This window comes from Kogia breviceps, chromosome 17 (genome assembly GCF_026419965.1).
Source record: "Kogia breviceps isolate mKogBre1 chromosome 17, mKogBre1 haplotype 1, whole genome shotgun sequence".
NCBI classification, from domain to species: Eukaryota; Metazoa; Chordata; class Mammalia; order Artiodactyla; family Physeteridae; genus Kogia; species Kogia breviceps.
The window spans coordinates 42,023,128-42,039,836 of NC_081326.1; the positions used below are offsets into that span (position 1 = coordinate 42,023,128).

A 16,709-nucleotide genomic window follows, 5' to 3' on the forward strand; every position below is an offset into this window, starting at 1 on the left:
TGCAAACATTTTTCACATTCCTCAAGGTGATGAGAGGGCTGAGCAGATGACAGGTGTAGTAAATGTTGGGGAAGAAAGAACTCCTGCTCTAGTCATTCCTTCCCCTCTGCTTTCGCTTTTTAAGGTTACATGCCCTGTATAAGTCAGAAAAGAAATACGTCTGCAAAACTTAAATCCGGTCCTATGATCTCCTGGAGCCTCTTTCCAGCTGTGAGGACATTTTCCTTCGTCTTTTTTTTTTTCTTAAATTTCACCTTCTATTATTTAGCTCCTCATCTTAACCAATATAGTACTCTTTAATCCAATAAGTCGGCTATTTCTGTTGATTAACAACCTTTCTAGTGTCTCCTACATCTATCCCTGTTTTTGTTGTTTGGTTCTTTTCCATTTTATTACCCTATTATTTCAAGTCTGTTTCACATACCTGATTTTCCCCTACCTCTAGTCTTTTTCTGTCAATCAATCCTGCATGCTATCATCAAGATTAATATACTTAAAACACTTTTCATCATGTCATTTTCCAACCTAAAAACCTTCAGTGGCTTTCCACTGTCTAGGAAATAAAATTTCAGACTTTGCAGTCTTACATTCAAGGCTTCCACCATCTGACCCAAACCTAGCTTTCCATGTTATCTCCCATATTATTTCAAATGAACTTGAAGGTCTCCACTTCATTGTCACCCAATATATCTTGTCCTTTTCTACCTCTAAGCTTTTTATTATGCACATAATTCTCTGTACTGCCTACCTTCGCTTCTACTATCCATCTTCCAATGTTTAGACAAAGTCCTCCTCTACTATATAATTTCATAAACTACTCCAACCTTTACTGAGTCCTCCTCTTATGCAAAACTGCATGATATCTGAATTATTGCTCGGATTACAATTTAACACTTTACTAACATTTTCTCAACTTAATAAATGTACATACATATGTGTATATAAATATATATATATATTTTAACCCATAGTGCCTAGCACAATCCAAAGCAGAAAACAGAACATTTGTTAAACTAGTTTAAGGTTGTCTAACAAATTTTGGAATTTCCAGATAGAAGGACTCCAGAATCTACAATGGGCTGAAAATATTACCAGAAGTTTACGTATAAGAGCTGGCCACTAGAAATACTGATGCTCTCATTCACAAAACTAGAATGAGCTTAGAAGGGACAGTAGAAGGCTGCATGTCAAAAGTTGAGTGTGTATGAATATTCTAAAAGTAGGGTACTGAAATGGCCCTAGTCAAAATCACTAATGACCTCCAACTTCCTAAATTCATTATTTTAAATTCTGTTGAATTTTAATACGGACAACTTCTAGTAGATTATTTGCAAAGATGACCACAATAATTCCATTCATTCCACAGGACCCTCTGCAATATGACTTTGCTAGTCTTTTCATCATGAGGTGAAATCTATTTCCATATCCTTTGAATCTGGATTGGATTTGTGATATGTTTTGACTAAGAATATGGCAGAAGTGACACTATGTGAATCCTTTTTTTTCCCCTCTTACTTTTTTCATACATAACTTAAAATCCACCATTTTAACCATTTTTAAGTGTAGAGTTCAGTGGCATTAAGTACATCCACAATCTATCCCCGGGACTTTTTTCATCTTCCAAAACTGAAGTTCTGTACTCAAAAAACAATAACTCCCTATTTCCCCCTCCTCCAGCATTTGGCAACTACCATTCTGTTTTCTGTTTCTATGAATTTGACTACTCTAGGTACCGCATATAACTGGAATCATACAGTATTTGTTCTTTTGTTACTGGCTATGTTACTTAGCTTATTATCTTCAAGGTTCACCATATTATGGCTTGTGTCAAAATTTCCTTCCTTTTTAGGCTGAAAAATATTTCACTGTATGTGTATATCACATTTTGTTTATTCACCCATCAATGGACACCTGGGTTGCTTCCCACCTTTTGGCAATTGTGAATAACGTTGCTATGAACACGGATGTACAAATATCTGTTCAAGTCTCTGCTTTCACTCATTTCTTTTGGGTATATACCCAGAAATGGAATTGTTGGATCACATGGTAATCTATGTTCAGTTTTTTTGAGGAATGCCATACTGTCTTCCACAGAGGTACCATTTTACATTTCCACCTGCAGCGCCCAAGAAAGGTTCCAATTTCTCCACATCCTCACCAATGCTTGTTACTTTCTGTGTGTGTGTACGTGTGTGTGTATATAATGGGTGTGAAATAGTATCTCATGTTTTTGATCTGTGTTTCCCTAATGATTAGTGATATTAAACATCTTTTCATTTGTTTATTGTCCATTTATATATCTTCTTTGGAGAAATATTTATTGGAGTACTTTGACCATTTTTAAATTGGGTTGCTTAGTTTTTGTTGTTGAGTTCTTTATATATCCTAGATATTAGATATTATCAGATATATGATTTACATGTTTTCTTCCATTCTGTGGGTTGACTCTTCTTTGCTGACAGTGTCCTTTGTTGCACAAAAATTTTAATTTTTATATAGTCCAATTTATCTATTTTTTCTTTTGTTGCCTGTGCTTTCTCTCTCAAGTTGTGGTAAGAGTTGTTTTAGAATTATTTATCTGTATTATATGCATTCTTTAAAAGAAATAAATAAGGAGCAGGACAGAAGAAATAAGGAGAAAATGTAGTAAGAGGCAAGAAGGCACAGTTTTAGGGATTTCTCTGATGGTCCAGTGGTTAAGAATCCGCCTTCCAATGCAGGGGACGAGGGTTAAATCCCCGGTCAGGGAACTAAGATCCCAAACGCCACTGGGCAACTAAGCCCACGCACAGCAACTACTGAGCCCACGTGCTCTGGAGCTCATGCGCCACAACTAGAGAGACCACATGCTGCAACTACTGAGCCCATGAGCTCTGGAGTCCATGTGCCACAACTAGAGAGAAGCCCGCACACCACAACAAAGAGCCTGCGTGCCACAACAAAAGATCCTGCATGCCACAACTAAGACCCAATGCAGCCAAATAATAAAATTAAATTAAAAACAAAAAAGTTGATTAAAAAAAAAAAGAAGGCACAGTTTTATACTGAAGTTTATATTCCTAATTAGACATAGGACTATTATTTCTGACAAACCAAGTGGAGTTAACACTATTTGACTTAACTTTCATAGTCGAGGCAAATTTCTCAAAGTCGATGTCATAAATACCTTTGCATCATTTGTCTAGGAAACTGAATTTACTGTCAGAAATATCTCATATTTGCATTATTAAAAACATCTTTTAACACAGTGTCATTTTAGTTTTAAAGAGTCCTAAATATTTCTCTAAATTTGGGCTATAATTTATTTAACCATAAGCAATTATTTACATTTCCCTGCAACTACATTTCTACAAGCAAACTACAATTTCACCATTCCCCTACCCATATATAGCAATATACTGAATATTAATATACAGTCTATAATTTTAATCATACAAACACACATGCACACACACAAAACCTATGTTTCTCAATGTGATGACAAAATAGAGTAGGAGAAAACATATATGGAAGAATTAAAATGTACTTACAAAGTCAAAGTCTCCATCTTGAGGAACTTTCCAGTTATCAGGAAAAACATTTTTGGACATAGGGAAGGGTTCATGTATATTCTGATTACAGTTTTCATGACTCTTATTCTTGAAGTCCTGTTTATCAAAGTAATCCATGAAAGATGGTCTTTGTACTTGTGGTGAAGTTGCATTTCCTTAGGTAAACAAAGAACATAAGGAGGGTATAAGTTCTTACATTTACTTAAAGAACTATGATTTTTACTGAAGTACGATTTTTTTATTAATCAATATAATAAGTTTTCACTGGTCAGATTCAAGACGAACATAGTCAATTTAATGAAGAACAAAGTAAAATAAAATAAGGATGAAAAAACAAAAATATCCCGGTCAAATACAAATTCACCTAATGATTAGGCAGAGATGTATAATACTCTTGGATTGTAGAAACATATCAGAATTTTGGCAGAATCATTATCATAATTTTATTAAAAATCATTTCAAATATATTTGAAATTTGTCACATGTTAAAAGTAAACATTTTAAACTTCGGTGTTTTGGTTTTGTTTTTTTTTTGTGTGTGTGGTACGTGGGCCTCTCACTGCCGTAGCCTCTCCCACCGCAGAGCACAGGCTCCGGACACACAGGCCCAGCGGCATGGCTCACGGGCTCAGCTGCTCCGCGGCATGTGGGATCCTCCTGGACTGGGGCACGAACCTGCGTCCCCTGCATCGGCAGGCGGACTCCCAACCACTGCGCCACCAGGGAAGCCCTGGTTTTTTATTTTAACATTTAAGCCTACACTGTTATTGTCATTGTGTACCACTATCAGCTGTAAGAAGTTATAAGAACTTAACCAGTTTTCTCCTGTGTCTCTCTGACTACTTCCTCATAGTCTTTCTAGCTCATTCTACCTCCTCCTGGACTCCCATGACTTCACCTGTCATGTTTTTATCTGTGATCCCTAATTCTATTTCTCCAGCCCAAACCTTGCCCCTAGGTTCTATATCTGACTTTCCCATTGCTAACTATTGGACCTGAGGTGAATTAGAGTTACCTCGAATTTACCAGTACTAAAGCTAAACTCAAGATCTTTCCCTTAAAACCTGCTGCTTCTCTACATGCTCTTTGTCTGCTAAAGTTAACATTCTTTACTTAATCCCCAAAGTGATCAAGTTGAGAATTAACCCAGACTCATTTCTCACCAAACCAAACTGATCATTAGGTCTTTTTAAATGCTACAGCTCTAGCCACCACTGCTACTGTCTTAGTTTAGTTTCTAATCATTTCCTACCTAGGCCCTTATAACACTCTCCAAACTGGTCTCCTTCCCTCATCTCAGTTTTGATTTTAGTCACACTGACAACATAGTGACCTTCTAAATGCAAATCAAACCATGTCTTTCTTCTGTTTAGAATCTTTCAATGGCTCCTCATTTTCTACACTGAATGATTAAAGTAGAAATCAAACATTTAGAACAACTAGATTTTCCCAGTGATTTTCAAACTGGATTCCTTAAGCCCTAGAGTTCCAAAAAAAGATCCTAAGTGACCACCACAAAGACACTTCCCTATACAGTTTTCCAGACAGTAAGTTACCTACCTTCTTAAAAATTTCCTGTGATAGGACGTACACTTCCCTACAAGGAAGCCTGCTGGGCAACTCTAAGTTACAAAAAGTGGTTTTTTTTTATGTGAACTTGAAATATGTCTTTCTGTAATTTACACTCATGTTCCAAATAAATTTCTCTTTCATATACCGGTCCCTCAAATATCTGAAGACAGATAATGACTCCTGTCTTGGTTATCATTTTAAGGTGAAACATCCCCAGTTCCTTTCATATGACATGTTTTTGAGACTCATCATCATCTAGTTTACTTGCCTGTGGAGACATTCCAGTCTCTACATGATCCTCTAAAATCAGACATAACATTGCTAATAGTAATCTGGCCAATTTAGAATGTATTTGTAATAGTACTAACGCAGTAAGTATTATGAAAACTACAGTAAGTATTATGAAAACTAGGTAACATTATTGGCTCGGGATGAGCTATAATGTAATTTTGTAAAAATTCCTGCCGTCGGAGAAGTAGAAGTCCAATCAGAAATGAGTAGTGGCAATAAAAAGGAAAGAGGAAGACCAATACTTGGGGCTAACTAAAGAAAACAAGAAAACCACTGGGAAATTTCATTCCAGGAATCTCCTCTTCCATTTGCAATAGTCCTGTGCCCACTTCTAACGCTATCCTACTCAGAAGCTTCTATCCCAAGTTATAGGAGCCACCACTAATGCCCTAGTGGCTCAAGGTGAAAAAGTTGTAACCTAATTTCTAGAGGCTCTTCCTTCCTGAAGACAACAAGGGGTCTCTCTTGCGGGAGGAGTGGCCATATAACACTATTTTGACCAATGATACATAAGAAGAAGGTTCCTAGGAAAGCTGTTTTCTTGATACAGGCATCAACTCTCTGTTTCTGCCTGCTCCTTTCTCCTTTCTGGAATGCAGACTTAATGGCAGAAGATCTGACAGTTATTCTGCAAACAGGAGGATGAGGGTACTACCCTAAAGATGGTGTCACAGAAAGAATCTCTAATGACATAATGAAATCACTCTACCAATGCAGCACACTCTGCTTCTGGATTTCTTGTTAAATGAGAAAAGACATTAATCCTATTCTAATTAAACAATTGTTATCTGGTTTTCCTGGTACCTATAACCAAATTCAGTCCCTAACTATTACGTTTCTATTCCCAAGTGGAGGACGTAAAAAGATATAGGAGCAGCAACCTTCAATTTTGAAACTTGAAATTTGAAACTTGAAATCCACTGCTACATAGTGGTTTAATTATCAGTACATTTCAGATACATTAGTTTTAAGGGTCTTTCACAGGCTGATCTCAAAACCTATGGTGAAATGCCTGTTGGATTCCACACTCAAAATTTTGGAAAATAACCCATTCCTATATTTAGAAATAAACATTCTCACAGACAGTTAACAAAAGTCTAAAAATCAACTGAAATAAAAGAAGGTAGTTTGTTCCATTAGATTTTTCTGTTTGGATGACTTTATAACAGGATATTATCAACCAAGATATACTTATACACAATTTTTTATTCAAATGTATGTGCTTATACTTCTAAATATTTTCCACTGTTTAGTTTAAAACTTACTATCAACATTTTGAGTATATATTTTTATATACAAAGAAAATTTTAAAAACAATTTTAAAAAATTTCTAAGGAGGAAAATAGGCTAGGTATGTTTTAAAAGTTAATGGGAGGGGGCTTCCCTGGTGGCACAGTGGTTGAGAGTCCGCCTGCCGATGCAGGGGACGTGGGTTCGTGCTCCGGTCTGGGGGGATCCCACGTGCCGCGGAGCAGCTGGGCCCATGAGCCATGGCCGCTGAGCCTGCACGTCCGGAGCCTGTGCTCCGCAACGGGAGAGGCCACAGCAGTGAGAGGCCCGTGTAATGGAAAAAAGAAAAATAAGTTAATGGGAGGGAGCAGCTGTAATTGGCCAGTCATATTTAGCCACACGATATGAAACACATGTCCATAGTGTGCAGCTGAGTCTCCAGGGAGATGCATGTTCACAGAAGGGACAAAGACAATGATGCTTCTGACTTACAATTTATTTTTAAAAAAAGAAATAGTAGGCCCTTCAACAGGAGAGTAAAGCAGGAAATCTCAAGATAGTAACCACTGTCATATGTGATTGTGGTTGCTATGGTGAATACTTTTTAAAAATACACAGAAAATAATCACATAAAAATGACATCAATTTCTCCAGCTGTAGTTGAATTCTGACCCTAGCTTATAAAAATATTTTTAATTTTAATAAATTTGATGTTCAAAATTACCTTGTCCCTCACTTTTGGTCCCAATTCCTTCAACTACTTGTTGTGGTACTAAAAACCCATTAGCAATAAAGAATCAAATAACTGCCACTCAATCCTTTTGTGCATGTGAAATTTTAAAGAAGAAAATTCTTTCCTCTCCTTCAAACATTCTCTAAAACATATACAAGAAAACTAAATTGTACAATATTTAATACCTTTTACAAAATATGCCAGTCTACTCACAATTATTCACTAACTCTTCTAATTTACACAAGTCTTCTAAACAGGTGAAAAGTTGTCATGAAAATTTAAATATATAAAGGAATTTTTATAACACTTTAACAAAATGTAATTTAATTTTTAATTTCTTAGCATGATTTTAACAAAGATAGCCAAATGCAAAAATGAAATAATCATAACATTAGCATAATATATTTCAACATCAAAGGATTTATGAATATTACCTAATTTGTTCTTCTAAAACATTTTAAGATGTGGGTGTTCCACCTGATTAATGATCTTGGAAATCTGTCCTTTAATTTGTTGCCAAGAGTACAGTGAATACATATAAAAACCAGGATGCTAATACAGAAGCTAATGACATCAGCTTTTTCTTAACTTCATCAGACTGTACTTTGAAACAAAGGAGGATACAGGCAACATGGAGAAGATCCAGAGGCTATTCATAAAAAAAGATTAAAAGCTTAGAAAGTAATACCTGCACAAAGGTTAAAGGGAATGAAATTGTTCAGCCAGGAAAAGTCTGAGGATACAATTTAATAAGTATCCAAGTATATATGAAGGGGTCTTGCACAGAAAACAGTGACCAGCTGTTTTCCATCTCCACTGAGGGCAAAATAAAAGGAAACAGACCAATTGAAGCCCAAGGATTTTAGTTAAATAGAAGGAATGATTTCCTGTGTGAATCATGAGCACTGCAACAGCCACTGTGTGCCTATGGAAAGCCCTTTCTCCAGAGGCCTTTATAAGAAAGACTGATTTCCATTTGTACAAGACTAATCTTTACATGCTTGTCCGTGCTCTGTGCTGGTAAAAGAGGTATCCTATGACCAAAATACCTACACTAATTGGCTCGAGCTGGGTCACATATCACTGAACATTCCACAGAGCAAAAGCACACAAAAGAACAGACCATATTCAATACCCACAGGTGACTCCAAACCATCGTAGCCACACCTTAGCTGGACACCTAGTAACTCTGCAGAGGACAATGAAAGGTTTCTAATTGCCCAGTAATATGCTGGGCATTTGCACCCAGCTGCAAGTGGGACCTGTAGTTTACTATTGTCACCTTGATTGCTATGTCACTGGCAAAATTAATCTTAAAGAGGCATATAACAATTTTTCATGAAAGAAGAGTAAGACCTCTAGAGAAGTAGAAATGATCTACCTACACACTCCCCCAACCTGGCTAATTGCTTCTTGGCACCTGAAATTCCATCCTTAGTTACTTAATCCTTTGGCTTAAAGTTTTGTAGTTTTGGGGAAAAAATGTAAATATTTCAAGAAGATAAAACATCATTAAGCATTTTCACACCTGCATGTTTGATACATTGCTGAAATAGGTTTTGGGAGGAAGAAGGAAGGAAAAGATCTGAACCAGAGCTGGAAGAGATGTTACGAAGCATAGAGCAGGACATGGAGGTTGTTGCTCGGAGCAAATGGTGTCATACTTACAATTGTGTCCAGTGGCATTAGATGAACTAGAGAGCAGGAATACCTAATGGTCAGTCTTCCTTTCTTGATATTTCCCCTGAACACTTTCTAACTCAATCTAATATCTATTTCTAGGATAAATCCTAAAAACTTAAAGCAGAACCTAATTTGCTTTCTCTTACTAATTAAGTGAACCTACATACATGTGCTGTCCAAAATAAAACAATAAAGTGTGGCATATTTTAAAATTCACCATGTATTACAGGCATACACAAAGAACAATCTAAAAACTACATATTCAATTAAAATTACTTAATCTAATATTTGATAACTGATGAATAGTTATGATAAGCTAATATAAATAAACAAAGTAAAATCAAAATATTTAGATATGGGTTATTCCTCTACTCATTCATTTTTTTAACATCTTTATTGGAGTATAATTGCTTTACAATGTTGTGTTAGTTGCTGCTGTATCACAAAGTGAATCAGGTATATGTATACATATATCCCCATAACCCCTCCCTCCCACACTCCCTATCCCACCCCTCTATGTGGTCACAAAGCACAGAGCTGACCTCCCTGTGCTATGTAGCTGCATCCCACTAGCTAGCTATTTTACATTAGGTAGTGTATATATGTCAATGCTATCTCTCACTTCGTCCCAGCTTACCCTTCCCCGTCCGCACGTCCTAAAGTCCATTCTCTACACCTGCGTTTTTATTCCTGCTCTGCTCCTAGGTTCATAAGAACCATTTTTTCTTTTCTTTTTTTAGATAACATATATATGTGTTAGCATACAGTATTTCTTGTTCTCTTTCTGACTTACTTCACTCTGTAGGACAGACTCTAGGTCCATCCACCTCACTACAAATAACTCAATTTCATTTCTTTTTATGGCTGACTAATATTCCATTGTATATATGTGCCACATCTTCTTTATCCATTCATCTCTTGATGGACACCTAGGTTGCTTCCATGTCCTGGCTGTTGTAAATAGTGCTGCAGTGAACACTGTGGTACATGACTCTTTTTGAATTATGGTTTTCTCAGGGTATATGCCCAGTAGTGGGAGTGCTGGGTCATATGGTACTTCTATTTTTAGTTTTTTAAGGAACCTCCATACTGTTCTCCATAGTGGCTGTATCAATTTACATTCCCACCAACAGGGCAAGAAGGTTCCCTTTTCTCCACACCCTCTCCAGCATTTATTGTTTGTAGATTTTTTGATGATGGCCATTCTGACTGGTGTGTGGTGATGCCTCATTGTACTTTTGATTTGTGTTTCTCTAATGATTAGTGATGTTGAGCATCCTTTCATATGTTTGTTGGCAATCTGTATAAGTTCTTTGGAAAAATGTCTATTTAGACCTTCCACCCATTTTTGGATTGGGTAGTTTGTTTTTCTGATATTGAGCTGCATGAGCTGCTTGTATATTTCGGAGATTAATCCTTTGTCAGTTGCTTTCTTTGCAAATACTTTCTCCCATTCTGAGGGTTGTCCTTTGTTCTTGTTTATGGTTTCCTTTGCTGTGCAAAAGCTTTTAAGTTTCATTAGGTCCCATTTGTTTATTGTTATTTCCATTTCTCTCGGAGGTGGGTCAAAAAGGATCTTGCTGTGATTTATATCATAGAGTGTTCTGCCTATGTTTTCCTCTAAGAATTGTATACTGTCTGGCCTTACATTCAGGTCTTTAATCCATTTTGAGTTTATTTTTGTGTATGGTGTTAGGAAGTGTTCTAATTTCATTATTTTACATGTAGCTGTCCAGTTTCTCAGCACCACTTATTGAAGAGGCTGTCTTTTCTCCATTGTATATTCTTGCCTCCTTTATTAAAAATAAGGTGACCATATGTGTGTGGGTTTATCTCTGGGCTTTCTATACTGTTCCATTGAACTATATTTCTCTTTTTGTGCCAGTATGATACTGTCTTGATTACTGTAGCTTTGTAGTAGAGGCTGAAGTCAGGGAGCCTGATTCCTCCAGCTGCATTTTTCTCTCTCAAGATTGCTTTGGCTATTCGGGGTCTTTTGTGTTTCCATACAAATTGTGAAATTTTTTGTTCTAGTTCTGTGAAAAATGCCATTCATTGTTTGATAGGTATTGCATTGAAACAGTAGATTGCTTTGGGTAATATAGTCATTTTCACAATGTTGATTCTTCCAATCCAAGAACACGGTATATGTCTTCATCAGTTTGTATCACCTTTAATTTCTTTCATCAGTGTCTTATGGTTTTCTACATACAGGTCTTTTGTCTCCTTAGGTAGGTTTATTCCTAGGTATTTTATTCTTTTTGTTGCAACAGTGAATGGGAATGTTTCCTTAATTACTCTTTCAATTTTTCATCATTGGTGTATAGGAATGCAAGAGATTTCTGTGCATTAATTTTGTATCCTGCTACTTTACCAAATTCATTGATTAGCTCTAGTAGTTTTCTGGTAGCGTCTTTAGGATTCTCTATGTATAGTATCATGTCATCTGCAAACAGTGACAGTTTTACTTCTTCTTTTCCAATCTGGATTCCTTTTATTTCGTTATCTTCTCTGATTGCTGTGGCTAGAACTTCCAAAACTATGTTGAAAATAGTGGTGAGAGTGGGCAGCCTGGTCTTGTTCCTGATTTTAGTGGAAATGGTTTCAGTTTTTCACCATTGAGGACGATGTTGACTGGGGGTTTGTCATATATGGCCTTTATTATGTTGAGGAAAGTTCCCTCTAAGCTTACTTTCTGGAGGGTTTTTAAAATAAATGGGTGTTGAATTTTGTCAAAAGCTTTCTCTGCATCAACTGAGATGATCATATGGTTTTTCTCCTTCAATTTGTTAATACAGTGTATCACATTGATTGATTTGCATTATTAAAGAATCCTTGCATTACTGGGATAAACCCCACTTGATCATGGTGTACGAACCTTTTAATGTGCTGTTGGATTCTGTTTGCTAGTATTTTGTTGTGGATTTTTGCATCTATGTTCTTCAGTGATATTGGCCTGTAGTTTTCTTCTTCTGTGACATTTTTACCTGATTTTGGTATCAGGGTGATGGTGGCCTTGTAGAATGAGTTTGGGAGTGTTCCTCCCTCTGCTATATTTTGGAAGAGTTTGAGAAGGATAGGTGTTAGCTCTTCTCTAAATGTTTGCTAGAATTCGCCTGTGAAGCCATCTGGTCCTGGGCTTTTATTTGTTGGAAGATTTAAAATCACAGTTTCAATTTCACAATTTTTTTTGTGATTGGTCTGTTCATATTTTCTAATTCTTCCTGGTTCAGTCTCAGAAGGTTGTGCGTTTCTAAGAATTTGTCCATTTCTTCCAGGTTGTCCGTTTTATTGGCATATAGTTGCTTGCAGTAATCTCTGATGATGCTTTGTATTTCTGCAGTGTCAGTTGTTACTTCTCCATCTTCATTTCTAATTCTATTGAGTCTTCTCCCTTTTTTTCTTGATGAGTCTGGCTAAGGTTTATCAATTTTATCTTCTCTAAGAACCAGCTTTTAGTTTTACTGATCTTTGCTATTGTTTCCTTTGTTTCTGTTTCCTTTATTTCTGCTCATATCTTTATGATTTCTTTCCTTCTGCTAACTTTGGGGGTTATTTTTTGTTCTTCTTTCTCTAACTGCTTTAGGTGTAAAGTTAAGTTGTTTATTTGAGATGTTTCTTGTTTCTTGAGGTAGGATTGTATTGCTATAAACTTCCCTCTTAGAACTGCTTTTGCTGCATCCCATAGGTTTTGGGTTGTTGTGTTTTCATTGTCATTTGTTTCTAGGTATTATTGGATTTCCTCTTTAATTTCTTCAGTGATCTCTTGGTTATTTAGTAGTGTATTGTTTAGCCTCCATGTGTTTGTATTTTTTTACACAGTTTTTCCTGTAATTGATATCTAGTCTCATAGCATTGTGGTCAGAAAAGATACTTGATACAATTTCAATTCTCTTAAATTTACCAAGGCTTGATTTGTGACCCAAGATATGATCTATCCTGGAGGATGTTCCATGAGCACTTGAGAAGAAAATGTATTCTGTTGTTTTTGGATGGACTGTCCCATAAATATCAATTAAGTCCATCTTGTTTAATGTGTCATTTAAAGCTTGCGTTTCCTTATTTCCATTTTGCATGATCTGTCCATTGGTGAAAATGGGGTGTTAAAGTCCCCTACTATTATTTTGTTACTGTTGATTTCCCCTTTATAGCTGTTAGCATTTGCCTTATGTATTGAGGTACTCCTATGTTGGGTGCATAAATATTTACAACTGTTATATCTTTTTCTTGGATTGATCCCTTGATCATTATGTAGTGTCCTTCTTTGTCTCTTGCAATAGTCTTGATTTAAAAGTCTATTTTGTCTGATATGAGAATTGTTACTCCAGCTTTCTTTTGATTTCTATTTGCATGGAATATCTTTTTCCCTCCCCTCACTTTCAGTATGTATGTGTCCCTAGGTCTGAAGTGGGTCTCTTGTAGACAGCATATACATGGGTCTTGTTTTTGTATCCATTCATCCAGTCCATGTCTTTTAGTTGGAGCATTTAAACCATTTATATTTAAGGTAGTTATCGATATGTATGTTCCTATTACCGTTTTTGTAATTGTTTGGGGTTTGTCATTTCATTTTTGTCTTTTCCTTCTCCTGTGCTTCCTGCCTAGAGAAGTTACTTTAGCACTTGTTGTAATGCTGGTTTGGTGGTGCTAATTCTCTTAGCTTTTGCTTGTCTGTAAAGGTTTTAATTTCTCAATTGAGTCTGAATGAGATCCTTGCTGGGTAATCTTGGTTGTAGGTTTTTCCCTTTCATCACTTTAAATATGTCCTGCTACTCCCTTCTGGCTTGCAGAGTTTCTGCTGAAAGATCAGCTGTTAACCTTATGGGGATTCCCTTGTATGTTATTTGTTGCTTTTATCATGCTGCTTTTAATATTTTTTCTTTGTATTTAATTTTTTATAGTTTGATTAGTATGTGTCTTGGCATGTTTCTCCTTGGATTTATCCTGTATGGGACTCTCTGCGCTTCCTGGACTTGGTTCACTATTTTTCCTTTCCCATGTTAGGGAAGTTTTCAACTGTAATCTCTTCAAATATTTTCTCAGATCCTTTCTTTTTCTTTTCTTCTTTTGGGACCCCTATAATTTGAATGTTGGTGTGTTTAATGTTGTCCCAGAGGTCTGTGAGCCTGTCCTCAATTCTTTTCATTCTTTTTTCTTTATTCTGCTCTGCGGTAGTTATTTCCACTATTTTATCTTTCAGGTCACATATCCATTCTTCTCCCTCTGTTTCTCTGCTATTGATTCCTTCTAGAGAATTTTTAATTTCATTTATTGTGTCGTTCATCATTGTTTGCTCTTTGGTTCTCCTAGGTCCTTGTTAAACGTGTCTTGTATTTTCTAAATTCTATTTCCAAGATTTTGGATCATCTGTACTATCATTACTCTGAATTCTTTTTCAGGTAGACTGTGTATTTCCTCTTCATTTGTTTGGTCTGGTGGGTTTTTACCTTGCTCCTTCATCTTCTGCGTATTTCTCTGTCTTCCCATTTTGCTTACTTACTGTGTTTGGGGTCTCTGTTTCGCAGGCTACAGGTTCGTAGTTCCCATTGTTTTTGGTGTCTGCCCCCAATGGGTAAGGTTGGTTAAGTGGGTTGTGTAGGCTTCCTGGTGGAGGGGACTGGTCCCTGTGTCCTGGTGGGTGGGGCTGGATCCTGTCTTTCTGGTGGGCAGGGCTGCGTCTGGTGGTGTGTTTTGGGGTGTCTGTGAACTTAGTGTGATTTTAGGCTGCCTCTCTGCTAATGGGAGGGGTTGTGCTCTGGTCTTGCTAGCTGTTTGGCATGCGGCATCCAGCACTGGAGCTTGCTGGCCATTGGGTGGAGCTGGGTCTTAGCATTGAAATAGATATCTGGGCAAGCCCCTGCTGAATGATATTACATGGAGCTGAGAGGTCTCTGGTGGTCCAATGTCCTGAACACAGCTCTCACACCTCAGAGGCTCAGGCCTGACATCCAGCCGGAGCACTAAGACCCCGTCAGCCACACAGCTCAGAAGAGAAAAAATGAACCAAAAAAAAATTTAAAGAAAAATTAAATAAAATAGAATTAAAATTAAAAAAATTAAAAAGTTACCAAAAAAAGAAGAGAACAACCAAACCAATAAACAAATCAACCAATGATAACAGGCACTAAAAACTAAACTAAGATAAACATAAAAATAAGAAACAAATCAGTCACAGACATCAAACCACAGGTCTATAGTTGCTCCCAAAGTCTACTATCTCAATTTTGGGAACATTCTTTGTCTATTCAGGTATTCCACAGGTGCAGGGTACCTCAAGTTGACTGTGGCATTTTAATCCACTGCTCCTGAGGCTGCTGGGAGAGATTTACCCTTCTCTTCTTTGCTCACACAGCTCCTGGGGTTCAGCTTTGGTTTTGGCCCCGCCTCTGTGTGTAGGTTGCCCTCAGGCTTCTGTTCCCACTCAGACAGGCAGGGGTTAAAGCAACGGCTGATTAGGGGGCTCTGGCTCACTTAGGCTGTGGGGAGGGAGGGGTATGGTATATTATAATTGGAATGCAGGGCAAGCCTGCCGCAGCAGAGGCCAGCGTGACATTGCAACAGCCTGAGGCATGCCATGTGTTCTCCTGGGGAAGTTGTCCCTGGATCATGGGACCCTGGCAGTGGTGGGCTGCACAGGCTCCAGGGAGTGGGGGCATGTGGATAGTGACCTGCGCTTTTACACAGGATTCTTGGTGGCTGCAGCAGCAGTGTTGGCATTTCATGCCCTCTCTGTTGTCTAAGCTGTTAGCCATGGCTCATGCTCATCTCTGGAGCTCATTTAGGCAGCACTGTGCCTTCTGTGGGCTGACAGGGAAGGAATCCCCTCTCCTCATGCACCCTAAAATAATGGTCTCTAGCCTCTTAGGCAGGTCCAGAGCTTTTCCCGGACTCCCTCCCGGCTAGCTGTGGTGTGCTAGCCCCCTTCAGGCTGTGTTCACACAGCCAACCGCAGTCCTCTCCCTGGGATCTGACCTCCAAAGCCCGAGCCTCAGCTCCCAGCCCCTGCCCACCCCAGCGGGTGAGCAGACAAGCCTCTCAGGCTGGTGAGTGCAGGTCAGCACCGATCCTCTGTGCGGGAATCTCTCTGCTTTGCCCTCTGCACCCCTGTTGCTGTGCTCTCCTCCGTGGCTCCGAAGCTTTGCCCCACTCCCGCCCAACCCCCCATCTCCACCAGTTAAGGGGCTTCCTAGTATGTGGAAACTTTTCCTCCTTCACAGATCCCTCCCAGAAGTGTAGGTCCCGTCCCTATTCCTTTGTCTCTGTTTTTTCTTTTGCCCTACCCAGGTATGTGGGGAGTATCTCACCTTTTGGGAAGTCTGAGGTCTACTGCCAGCATCCACGAGTGTTCTGTAGGAGTTGTTCTACATGTAGATGTATTTCTCATGTATTTGTGGGGAGGAAGGTGATCTCCACATCTTACTCCTCCGCCATCTTGAAGGTCCCCCCTCTGTCTACCCATTCTTAATACAACATGGTCTCCATCTACTTCACCATCTGGCTTACTGTCTTCTGAATGTGCTCTACTGTGTCTCCATCCTCCCTAAATACAACAGGTGAGTTCTAGGTATTGACAGTAAAGCTGCTTATTTCTTCATTCTAAAAAGTGGTTATCAGTCCTAGCTGCACCTCAGAAGTACCTGTAGTGTTTT

General features: G+C 38.1%; 1 protein-coding gene across 1 annotated transcript in view; it reads right to left on the reverse strand.

The window, feature by feature from the left end:
- The window catches only part of STK3 (serine/threonine kinase 3), a 280,160-nt gene that overhangs the window by 54,720 nt on the left and 208,731 nt on the right, over nucleotides 1-16,709 (reverse strand). The window contains exon 10 of the mRNA XM_059042473.2: nucleotides 3,531-3,706. Coding sequence (XP_058898456.1) covers nucleotides 3,531-3,706 — 176 coding nt within the window. The remainder of the gene's footprint in view (nucleotides 1-3,530; nucleotides 3,707-16,709) is intronic.